General features: G+C 42.0%; 1 protein-coding gene across 4 annotated transcripts in view; it reads right to left on the reverse strand.

The window, feature by feature from the left end:
• The window catches only part of LOC120997637 (thiamine transporter 2-like), a 33,525-nt gene that overhangs the window by 757 nt on the left and 20,068 nt on the right, over positions 1 to 12,700 (reverse strand). For 3 of the 4 annotated variants that reach the window (XM_040427822.1, XM_040427823.1, XM_040427826.1), the window contains exons 2-5: positions 10,705 to 11,473; positions 5,805 to 5,997; positions 4,789 to 4,930; positions 1,445 to 1,587 (exon numbers count right to left, since the gene is read on the reverse strand). In XM_040427822.1, coding sequence (XP_040283756.1) covers positions 1,447 to 1,587; positions 4,789 to 4,930; positions 5,805 to 5,997; positions 10,705 to 11,473 — 1,245 coding nt within the window. In that variant the 3' untranslated portion in view covers positions 1,445 to 1,446. Of the gene's footprint in view, positions 1 to 1,444; positions 1,588 to 3,283; positions 3,332 to 4,788; positions 4,931 to 5,804; positions 5,998 to 10,704; positions 11,474 to 12,700 lie in introns of those variants that run through there. The other variant, XM_040427824.1, reaches the window with a different exon arrangement.

The following is a 12,700-nucleotide window of genomic DNA, read 5'->3' on the forward strand; positions in this document are numbered from 1 at the left end:
GATCTTCTGACCAGAAACAACTAATCTGCATGAGGAGTGAAGTAACCAATGTCCGTCCCCATACAGTGCAGGGGATTCCTGCATGTAAATGCAGCTTTTTCCTCCACTGACGAGCAGGCATTTATCAGGAGGAAGCAGATCCTTCGTGGTGGCCTACTCAGTTGCTGCATGTAGATGTGTGTGAAAGGGAACCTGTCATAGAGCTGATTAAATATTCTTACTGTGCATCCTCCAATTATTTGTAATGGTCCCTTTACACGGGATGATGAGATTGTCGGGAAAGAGGTGTTCCCTCCCAACAATCTGCTGATCGCTAGCAGTGGAGATCAGTGCATTTACTTGCAGAGATCACCAGAGATGGGGAGGAGCAATCGCTAATGCCATCGCTCTTCCCCATACTGTTTCGTCGTTTCCCGGCAGTAGATCGTGCTACACGTTTTGCTCGTTCATCGGGTCATGGGCGGTGCATTTACAGAGCCAGATCATCACTAATGAGTGTTACTAGTAATGCTGGTTAGCAATGATCTGTTCAATTGTCGACCCATGTAAAGGGCTCTTAAAGTGTTTGTCTATGTTCAGAAGTATTGTATGCATGTAAAAAAAACTGAAAATGTCTGATGTCGTGGCCAGGTACCTCATAGTGTCATCAGGATGTTCTGCCTGAGGGGAGTCACGAGTCATTTCCCCACTCCCATCTCGTTCTCCAAGAGCTCCTGTCCGCCTCTCCCACACAGCCCTTTTGTTTCCTGATGTCAGCACCAGCCAAGCAAAATCTCATTCTGGTGCAAAAGACGTTCATGATCCGGCCATGCACAGTGAGCGTTTGAAGCCAAGGTCTATACGCCTCCGCTCACTGTGCAGGGTCGTATCACTCTCGTGGACTGTAACTGCTCCTTACCTTTGAAGTTATTAGGGCAGAGGAGATGCAATGTCGATGATGAGCAGGTAAATGGTGAAGAGAAGGCAGTACTCACGAGAGTTGCTTTCCCTTCAAACAGCTGATCTGATATTGATGACCTGGTTGGTATCTAGACCTCTGAAGATAGTTTTTGAAGGTCACCTTGGGCATGACCAAGTGGTCAGTATTCATTTGGCTTCAACTCACTATGTGAAGGACTTTTCAAATAGGACATAATGTGACAAAAATACTAAAAAAAAAAAAAAAAAAACACTTTACTGCACCAGTGACTGAACCATGGGCAAGATTGCTGAAGCTGCTCTCACTTTCTAAGCTCCTCATACATTTTAAGGGTGATATTTATGGGAAAATTGTGAGTTCTAGAATAAGAATGCTTTATTATAATTTATTCATCTTTCAGCAAAAGAATGCACCCCAGATTATCTTTACAGAATCTCTTGTATAGAATGGTCTAGTACAACATGGCCATATCATTAATACTTCCCCCACCCCAAGTAATTAATGAGACAGCACAAAGGTCCTAACCTCTAAAGATGAGTCTCAGTCTTGACCTCTTGTTCTTGGGTGTTTTTTGTTTGCTTCTTTTTGTGATGTGATATTAAGATACACAGGCTCCTGATAAAGAATATTCCAGCAATTAGAGCAAAGTAACTCCCATAGACCAGAAACTGGGGAAAGAGATGGATAATTGAGGTAAGTTCCTGGATAAGTTATACAATGCCATGTAGTCAAAAATGTCAGTAGGACTGGTTCTTCAATATCCTGGATCGTATTCACTCCAGCCCCCCTACAAAATCTGATTCAGCCATCATAAGTACCAAGGAGAAACTTCATTGGTACATCCAGAACATCGTATCACCAGTGCTACTGCCTAAGGAGACATGGGGATCCAAAAAGATAATGCTGCCCACACACTGCCTGTGCTACACAACATGCTCTTTGGGGTATCCAGCAGCTCCTCTCGCCAGCTGGATCACCAAATCTCATCCCCATTGAGAATGTCTGGGACTGGATGGGGTGACGGATCTCCCATGCACAGCAGCCATCAACGAGATTGGCTGAACTACGAGTCCCAGTAGAAAAAAATGTACATACCACAGGAGGAAATCCAGCATCTTGTATGACTAACCAAGCCAGAGCCTGTGTCACAGCAAAAAGAGATGTCACTCAGTACTAATGTGACCCTGCTTCATCATAAACCCTGCTGCAGAATGTAAATTAAAGGGTGCACAACCTTGCTTGCTTGATTATTCACCAAGCACCACTCGCAGTTTATACTCCGCTCAATTCCATTACAGGAGTTTTTTGGGCGAATCGAGCTTCAGATCAAAGATCCGAAGTTGATTCGTTCAAAACCTTGATTGTAATGCGGTCTCCATACAGCATTAAAATGTGCTGCGTGTTGGCAAAATTCGTATTGTTGAAGTATCGTGAGACTTCGGTGAATTAATTCGGTAGTCCTATCTGTGGCTTTAAAAACATTTCAAAATAGGAATCCAAAGTCGGGTTGCCAAACCCAACTTCAGATTCCTAATTTAAAATGTTTTTAAAGACGGAGATAGGAATACCGAATTAATTCACCGAAGTCTCACAAGACTTCGGCAATACAAATTTTGCCCATACATTTTAATGCTGTACAGAGAAGTTTTTGAATGAATTGACTTCGGATCTATGATCTGAAGCTCGATTCTCAAGACTAGTCATCGAAATCTGATTGGTGGGGATCCGACTTCTGGCACCCCTGTTTGAAGAGACCACAGCGCTCATACAAACACTGCTTTCTCTTCACTGTTTAACCTGTTCGCCATCGCAATTCCAGTGGTGAGCAGGTGTAATTCCATGTACTGTATGGTGTCCCCATTCACTTCTATGGGACGGCTCTGTCCTATTCAGAGGAAGGAGCCGTCCCATTGAGGGGAATGCGATGGCCGAGCTGTAATTACACCTGCTCACCTTTGCTGTTGCAAGCAGGTAAACGGTGAAGTGAAGGCAACATTCGTATGAGCTCTGTGGTCTCTTCAAACAGCTGATAAAAGTGGACAACCCCTTTAACAGTATTATATTAAAAGGAAGCAATATGGTGCATGTCTGTAAATGTAAATTGCATTCCAATTGGAGTTCTCCCCCTTCCAGAAGCATCAGGTGTGTTGCCCATGGACTGTGTTGCAGCTCCTCCCCATCAAATTAAATGAGAAAAGAAACAACCATTTTAAAATGCACATTGTTTTCTAATCTAAATTTGAACCATTAAAGGGGTCGTCTCACTTCAGCAAATGGCATTTATTATGTACAGAAAGTTAATACAAGGCACTAAGGCTACTTTCACAGTTGCGTTGTAGTTTTCCGGTATCGAGATCCAGCTTCCGTTTAGTCCTCATGCATTCTGAATGGAAAGAGATCTGTTCAGGATGTCTTTCGTTCCGGCAGTATTCCATTTTGTGTCCGGTCATAAAAACGGAAAAAGACAGATCCAGCACTGAAAACAATGCAAGTAGGAGTTTAAAAAAACAGATCCATTGACTTTCAATGTGACGGATAGTTTTTCTTCCCGTTTTGATTTCACACAACCGCATCCTAACGGAGCCGATGCATCCTGATGTGCAAAATCAAAACAGATCCGTTTAATTCTGGTATTTAAATCCTATGCCGGATCTCAGTACTGGAATTAGGTTACTTTCACACTAGCGTTTTTCTTTTCCGGGATAGAGTTCCGTCACAGGGGCTCTATACCGGAAAATAACTGATCAGTTTTATCCCCATGCATTCTGAATAGAGAGCATTCTCTTCAGGATGTCTTCAGTTCAGTCATTTTGACTGATCAGGCAAAAGATAAAACCGCAGCATGCTACGGTTTTATCTCCGGCGAAAAAAACTGAAGAGTCGCCGGATCCGTCCTGCATGCGCAGACCGAAAAAAATAAATGCAGGATCCGTTTTGCCGGATGACACCGGAAAGACGGATCCGGCATTTCAATGCATTTTTTTTTACTGATCAGGCATTTTTAAGACTGATCAGGGTCCTGATCAGTCTTACTAATGCCATCAGTTGGCATACGTTTTGCTGGATCTGGCAGGCAGTTCCGGCGACGGAACTGCTTGCTGGGTCACTCTGCCGCAAGTGTGAAAGTAGTCTTAACAGCAGGTATAAAAGTAGCCTTATTAATGTATTGTGATTGTCCATATTGCCTCCTTTGCTGTCTTCACTCATTTTTCCATCACATTATACACTGCTCATTTCCATGGTTATGACTAGGGATGAGCGAATCGACTTCGGATGAAACATCCGAAGTCGATTCGCATAAAACTTCGTCCAAGGTACCAGTTGGAACCGAACTTGAGTTCGAGACATGTTTTTTTACAGTACAAATGAATTTATGAAGTTATTGTGCGAAGTCTCGCAAGACTTTGCAAAGCAATAACTTCAGCTCATCGGAGCCAATACATTCTAATGTAGTATTAGAACAAAGTTTTATGCGAATCGACCGGATATTTCATCTGAAGTCGATTCGCTCATCCCTAGCTATGACCACCCTGCAGTCCAGCAGTGGTGGTGGTTGTGCTTGCACACTATAGGAAAAAGCGCCATCCTATGTGCTCTGCCACGGCCCTGGTCACCAGAGAGGCAGGCGCCTTTTCCTGTCACGTGCAAGCACGACCACCTCTGCTGGATTGCAGGGTGATCGCAACCCCTGGATACAAGCAGTGTATAATGTGATGGAAAAGTTAATCCAGCCAGCAATGGAGGCAATATGGACAATCACAATACATTAGTAAGTGCCTTGTATTAACTTTCTCTACATGATAAATGCCACTTGCTGAAGTGAGACCACCCCTTTAAATGTCACTGTGCAAATAAGAAATGGTGACCACCTGGGTGATGATATCCAGTCCGAGGCCTCTGCCGTCCACTACAATAATGGTTATTATGGTCTGAAGAGCAAGTGCAACAAATGTATTCATTCCAAACATCAGTGCATAGCGCTCCATAGTCAGGTTTACTGCAATCTGGAACCTGTAAGGAAACACATTCAGATTAAGCAAAAAAACACTTTTGGTTTGTGTGCTTCCCCTAATCCTCCCTCCAACCACTAGACATGGGGGTCACTGTGCTGTTATATTTGGTGTCTGATAAATGGGAAGGGTACATTCAAATTTACTCTAGATGTTTATTGTCATTGTAAAGTCACCGCTACCACTGGGCCTTTGATCCAGTGTCTGTCTCCACCTAGTGGAATGAATGGTGTACTGCTCTGTGTCATACATGATTTACCACTATGCTATAATAACTCAGACTATACATTTAAATTGATGTATATGCTTGAATGGCTGAAGCAGGACCTACAAATTGGCAAACCAAGGACAATCTAAATCAAAGAACAGTTCTCAAAATGTCACCGCATGCAGCCCAGTGTATAAAACCGCCTGATATTCACCCATTATCAGGGTATAAACTGGAGATTTATCACCTGTAGTGAGAAAATCTGGAAAGTATTAAAGTAGCAGCAAAGTGGATGGCTTTAGCTATATGTTGGATCAATAGGGCCCTGTAGACAAGTTTGTCATATGCATCGAGAGCTTTCATGCCCCAACACCAAGCATAGCGATTTTATCAAACTTTGCAAATTTTTGTTCGTGGCATTTTGTGCGACTTCCATTTTTACGCCAATTTTGGAAAATAAAAGTCGTTTGGGCTTGGTGCTGGGTGTCACCGCCTATGGCCTGATTTGATATAATTTACCCCATAATTTTCCGCTCATAGCTGTCGTACATTTGCTTTTCTGGTGCACGTTCTGCTAGGAGATGCCCCCAATTTTTAAAGAGGCCCAAGCCTCTAAATAGATAAAGAAACAGACATTTGCTCTCTTGTGTAGAAGGTCTATACTTACGTGGCAATAGTGATGAGAAGCATATAAGAGGATTTGAATATCAGGTAGCCGGCGTAGCACATCCAAATATTAAAGCTATAGTCCATGAGAAACAGGCTGCCGGCACTGACAGCTGAGAAGATGGCAAGTGCTAATTCTCCAGTCAGCTCCCAATTGACTTTCACATATCCAACCGCGAAAGAGGAGAGGGCGCCTGATGGGAGACAATGTTACATCAAAGTTCAAACCAACCTCGTAAAAGGCAATAGCCTGCTTGCGACCTGAATAACTCTCCTCATTGTCATACAGTGTACTATTGTAATCTAGATGTACTTCATTATATAACATAGTGGAGACCACCACTGGTCTCCACACTACTAACGTAAACCCACGGTCAAATATGGATTTTCTATAGAGTTCAGCGGGAGCTGTATAAATCCTTACGCAATGAGCTCCCCCTACTGGTGGCTGCAAGCAGAATCCGATCAACTAGGTATATTGCTGTGTGAAAAGAAATGGGAATTAGAAGCTCTGTATCATAAAATCAGAGTGCTGACCCCTATAAAGAATCTCGGACCAAGAGTTCATGTCTCAAAACTTCAATACCAAGTGTTATGTTTGAGGCGTGCAAAATTCCTAAACTGTGGGAGACTGCTATTTTTGCTGGCAATGGTGATATAACAAACTGTGCCCAGGCTATGCTTTGTGTGAAAAGATGGATACATGTATTATTGACCTAGAGACACTAGTAGATTACTTGGGAAATCATACATTACTTGCTTATAGTAGTGTGTTGGCGTCTAACACCCGGGGATCAGTCTTGTTTTTTGTTCTCTGCCCCAGCTGGAATCTTTTGGGTTTAGTATTATTCAGTTTGGTATGACGTCTGACAGCCAATATCATACAAATAACAGACATGTCTCTGTTTTGGTAAGGATTTGCTGTTACTGGAGACCAAGGATCTTCATACATTGGGGCAAATTTACTAATATTGTCTATGTGTAAAGCTAACATGCCTGTTTTAGTAACTACTTGCATTCCCCATGTAAGAACAATTCTGGAGCATCTATTGTTGTGACATTTGTGCTATTTATTATGCCTTCTAGAAGTTATGAATAAATTGCTAACAGTTTGTGATGAAGGTCCAGCTGGGTGTTACCAGTCGGGGGGTGTCCCTGCACAACCTTACATTATCCAATCAGTGCTGCCAGTAGCAGACTGTGCAAGGACAAAACTGGTAACACCCAGCTGGACTTTAATTGTAGACTCATGGCAATTTATTCATAACTTCTAGAAGGAATAGAAGAGGAACAGTACAACGTAGAGGTATAAGAACAGATGCTGCACAGTTGATATTAGCAAATAGTTACTAAAACAGACATGTGAGGAGAACATTCCAGAAATGTGCCAGATCAATCACAGTGGCTGATGCTGGATGATAAATCTGTCCAATGTAACTTTATACCACCTATTAGATGGCTCACTAGAACAGTGCCCCTGAATTTCGGCGCAGTTTTTGTGCATATTTAGCTATGCCCTTCTGCAACAAGGCTACTCCCCTTTTCATCCCTTTGTCGACTAAGGCAAAAAAGCGTCTGTGACGCTTTCTAAATGTAGAGAACGGCCTCGTTGCCAAAATTTTAGGGTATTTCTGATGCAGTTTTGCAGTGTGCATGCTATGAATCCTCCTGCAGATTTAAACATAAAAAAACACTATATAAAACTGGTATCTCTGTAATCGTACTGGCCAGCAGAATTAAGTTAATATTTTTCCTGTACGGTGTACGCTGGAAAAACAAACTCAAAAAGCAATGGCAGAATTGCTGTCTTTATCCTGCTTCCAAAAAAGCGAAATAAAAAGTGATTAAAAAATGTAGCCCAAAACAGAACCAATGAAAATGGCAACTCCTGTATGGTTGTCAGAAAACAACTTCACTGGTGCCCAGAGGATGTTCAATACACCCATAAACCAATCCATCAAAATCTGCACTGTAAAAGCCAAAAGGTGGTCTTTCCCTTCTGAACCCTGCAGCGTACAGCAGTTTATGACCACATATGGGGTGTTGCCGTATTCAGGCGAAAATGGGTCAGAAATTGTGGGGTGTTTTTTCTCCTATTACCATTTGTGAATATGAAGAATTGGGGCTAAAGAAACATTTTACTGGAAAAAAAATTTAATTCTTCATTTTCATGGCCAAGAGTTTCTAAATCCTATGAAAAGCCAGTTGGGTCATAGCACTCACTATACCCCTCTAAAAATTCCTAGAGGGGTGTTGCTTCCAAAGTGGGTTCACTTTTGGGGGTTTCCACTGTAGAGGGATCTCATGGTCTTTTCTATTACGACATAGCCCCCAAAAACCATTCCAGCAAAATCTGCCCTCCAAAATCCATATGGCACACCTTCCCTTCTGTACCCTACTGTGTGCCACTGCAGCCACCTTCGGTTACATTTGGGACGTTTTTGTAAACTGCAGAATCAGGGTTATAAATATTGAGGTTTGTTTTGCTGTTAATTTAAAAAGTTTACTGTGCTAGGGCTCATGTACACAAACGTATTTTTTTTCTGTGTCCGTTCCGTTTTTTTTGCGAACCGTATATGGAACCATTCATATCAATGGGTCCTGCAAAAAAACGGAAGTTACTCTATGTGCATTCCGTTTCCGTATGTCCATTCCACAAAAAAAATAGAACATGTCCTATTATTGCCCGCATTAGGGTCCATTTACACGTCGGTATGTGTTTTGCGGACACCGCACATCACCGGTACTCTCATCGAAAATGCCTTTTCTTGTCCACACTTGCGGACAAGAATAGGATATGTTCTATTTTTTTGCGGAACGGAATTGTGGATCCGCAAATGCGGATGCTAACAGCACATTCCGGCCCTATTGAAAATGAATGGGTCCGCACCTGTTCCGCAAAATTGCGGAATGGATGTGGACCCATTGTGCGAACGTGTGAATGGACCCTTAGGGACAAGGATAGGACCGTTCTATTAGGGGCCAGCTGTTCCATTCCACAAAATACAGAATGCACATCTAAAGGGTTAACAAAATTTATAAAATAAGTTTTGAGGAGTGTAGTTTCTAAAATGGGGTCATTTATGTTTTTTTTTTTATCGTTTTAGCAACTCTATGCCTATACAAGTGTGCAATGGGCCCTGAAATATTTTCAAGTAAAATCTGTTCCCTGAGAGAAACTGGGTGCACCTTTCCTTTTGGGCGCTGCCATGTGTCCTGACACAGGATTACGGTCACAACGGAAATATTTCTGAAAATGGGAGAAGTAGGGTGATAAATTATGGGGTGCATTTCTTCATTTTTATGTGCACTGTGCAAAACATCGGTTTTTAAAAGGACACATTTATGGGGGAAAAAATGCAAATAATTTTTTTTTCACTTGCTTTTTATAAATTTCTACCAAAATACTCACTACACCCCTAGATGAGTACGCTAAGCGATCTAATATTCAAAATGTTGTCATTTTGGTGGTTTTCAATCATTCTAATATCTATGTGCCCCGAAAACTTGGTTTGGTGCAGGAAAACATGTATTTCAAAGTTTTTAAAAAAAAAAGTGAAAAGTAAAAAAAATTATTTGTAAGCATTCTCAACTGTTCAAAAATGTAAAAAGATTTTCAACAGTGCATCTAAAATAAAGTAAACATATGGAAATATATACGATATGTATAGTATGTAGCTACGGTATATATAGTGACATATTGCAGTTAAAAATAGGGAAGATGCATAAAAAAAATTACCAAATAGTATAGGTATAATTTTACAACCTAAATAAAGTACAATATGTGAGGAAAAAAAACTAATGTCAGAATTACTTGGATGTGCAATACCTTTAAGCCTCATGCACACGTCCGTGGAACACGGACCGTGAGATACCGGCCTGAATTCCTGCTGAGTGCAGGAGCGCACGGCGTCATGGGTTGCTATGACACCGTGCGCTTTGTGCCGCCACTGCTGTACAGTAATATACTCGTTTAGATCATGCGAGTGTATTACTGTACAGCAGCGGCGGCACGAAGCGCACGGCGTCATAGCAACCAATGACACCGTGCGCTCCTGCACTCAGCAGGAATCCAGGCCGGTATCTCACGGTCCATGTTCCACGGACGTGTGCATGAGGATTTAATGAGTTATTTTCTGATAAAGTCACATATGCCATATTTCTAAAAATCAGGCCTGGTCATTAAAAGTTTAAGGCTGATAAAGACTTTGCTGCAGTAGGAGGGCCATTGCTAATACACCATCCATAATTTGCCACGGTCCTGTCCAGCAGTATCTTAATCCCCTCAACCTTGGAATTACATACCTAGGGAACCTCAGTGTGAAGATTGCCACTGCGGATAATTATTCCCCTTCTCCGGTCCTCTTGGGCTTGAGGCAGCATTTCAAACAATGGGACAAGGATTTTCTGTGTGGACATATGTGAGTAAGTCCATTGTATAATGATCCGCTAGGCACATCATGATCCGATTCACATGTGCAGATACTGAAACCCTCATAACCGCGTATGGACCGTATATGAAGGGCCCGTCTATACTCCTGAGTCCTGACATGTCTATTTTAGTAAATAGCACCTTTTCTTAGAACTATGCAATGTGCTATTCCTCTGTTATTAATGTTGAAAATCTATGAATAAACTGACAACAATAGGGTTTGTCTGCAAACAGTTAAATATTATCAGCACTGACTGGACAGTGTCAGTGTGTGTAGCGGCATGTCCCGTTGAAAGGAGGAATGGTAACATTCAGTTGTCCATTTATTTATATATTTCCAGCAGAAATGACAAAGGAATGGCACATCAGAGTTCAAGGAAAAGATGCTCCAGATCTATTATTTCAGGGGGAATATGGTATTTACTAAAATAGACCTTTTAAGAATGATTTTTGAAAGCAATCTACTCACCCAGAAAGGTGGCGACAGCCTCTACCCCTCCATTATAGATAGTGGAGTTCTGAGCAGGTTCCACGTGTTCCCAGAGAACCTGCACGTAATTGATGACTTGGTTGTATCCAGCTGTAGCAAGTGCCCACCACAAAGACCAGTACAGTAGCTGCATAGAAGAGTAGCATTCTTTCAAGTCTTTACACAGGAGCCAGAGAACTTTACAGAAATTTGGCCCAGGACCTTTGTTTGCGGTCTCTGCCTTAGATTCTGTACTTGGCTCATCTGGGTTATCACTGGATACTTTTGGTTCTTCGGATGATACTCCTATCATTTTCTTGTGAAAAAACATACTTTTTCTTGGCATGGGGAGCACCAAGGAGCACAAAAAAGCTATCGAGACACTTACCAAAGAGATTACATTGAGGTAAAAGTATGATAGTCCAGCTAGGGAGACCAGAAGCTGCCCCAATACAGAGGCAAAAGTAAATCCCACCAAAGTAATGCTACGGCAATAGCTGGTAACCTTTTGGTAATGTTCTGTATCGACCACACTGTAGATGTATGAAAAATAGGCCACTTCTGTGGCAGTGACCATGCCATACATAAATTCCAGGCCTTGCATGGCAGGAACTCCACGGGCAAAAAGTAAGAGGACCCATGAGATTATGTAGCTTAGGCCCTGCAGGATTATCACTGGTTTGTATCTCAAATAATCTGTGAGCAGGAATACTGGAAATAATATTGCTAAGTAGCTGTATGTCCATACTGGGAAGACGGTGTTTGTTACCTGTGACAGAAGAATATAGGGTGTTAGCAGTAAGCTGAGCTTTATACTATACATATATGTATAGGAGTCACATAAGAGACAGTAAAGAACAAAAAAGGAGGGCAATGGATGGATAATACATACTTCTGACCATATCTATATCCATCGAAAATTAGAATATCGTGCAAAAGTTCATTTATTTCAGTAATGCTAATTAAAACAATATATCAATCGGCACTACGGTTTGAAGTAGAGTAGCGGTGCACGTGTCTCAGGGCCGGCGTCCCTTGTAGATAAGGAGAAAAGAGACCGGCACTTGCTTGTTTAGATAATCTTGCTGTGATTTATTATAAACAAGCTAAACAAGCGAGTGCCGGTCTCTTTTCTCCTTAATGCAAATAAAAAGGAATTGCATTAATGCAGCTTAAAGGGCTTCTGTCACCCCATTAAACCGTTTTTTTTTTTTCTTTACTACTAATCCCTACACTGCGGGATCTTTCTCTGCTGGCCCTGCCTGTTTTCATTCAATATCTGGCGCACTGAGAGGCGGCCACTCACTCGGCCGCTCCATCCTTAATGCGCCTGCGCCGGGTGTAGATGTGACGTCATCGGCGCAGGCGCATTGAGGATGGAGCGGCCAAGTGAGTGGCCGCCTCTCAGTGCGCCTGCGCAGATGGAAGATAGCTACGGCCGCTGCGCAGGCGCCAGATATTGAATGAAAACAGGCAGGGCCAGCAGAGAAAGATCCTGTCCGCTGGCCCTGTCAATCAACAAGCGGAGGGGGCGTCATTACGATCGGAGGATGCGGCTGCTACCAGCAAGTAGCCGCCCTACTTGCTGGTAGCAAGGTAATTTACATATTATAAAAATCGATTTTTAGCAAATTCTACTGAACGAAAATCATTAATTAGCTTATGTATGCTGAGATCGCAGTGTAGGGATTATTAATAAAGGGAAAAAAAAAACGTTTAATGGGGTGACAGAAGCCTTTTAAAATTAGAATTTTGTGAAAAGGTTCAATATTCTAGGCTCAAAGTGTCACACTCTAGTCAGCTAATTAATCCATATCCCCTGAGCAAAGGGTACCTCAAAATTGTGACTTTGGGGTTTCATAAGCTGTAAGCCATAATCATCCAAATTATAACAAATAAAGGCTTGAAATATCTCGCTTTGCATGTAATGGATCTATCTCATATGTTAGTTTCACCTTTTAAGTTGCATTACTGAAATGAATGAACCTTGCACGAT

Source organism: Bufo bufo, chromosome 4, assembly GCF_905171765.1.
Source record: "Bufo bufo chromosome 4, aBufBuf1.1, whole genome shotgun sequence".
NCBI classification, from domain to species: Eukaryota; Metazoa; Chordata; class Amphibia; order Anura; family Bufonidae; genus Bufo; species Bufo bufo.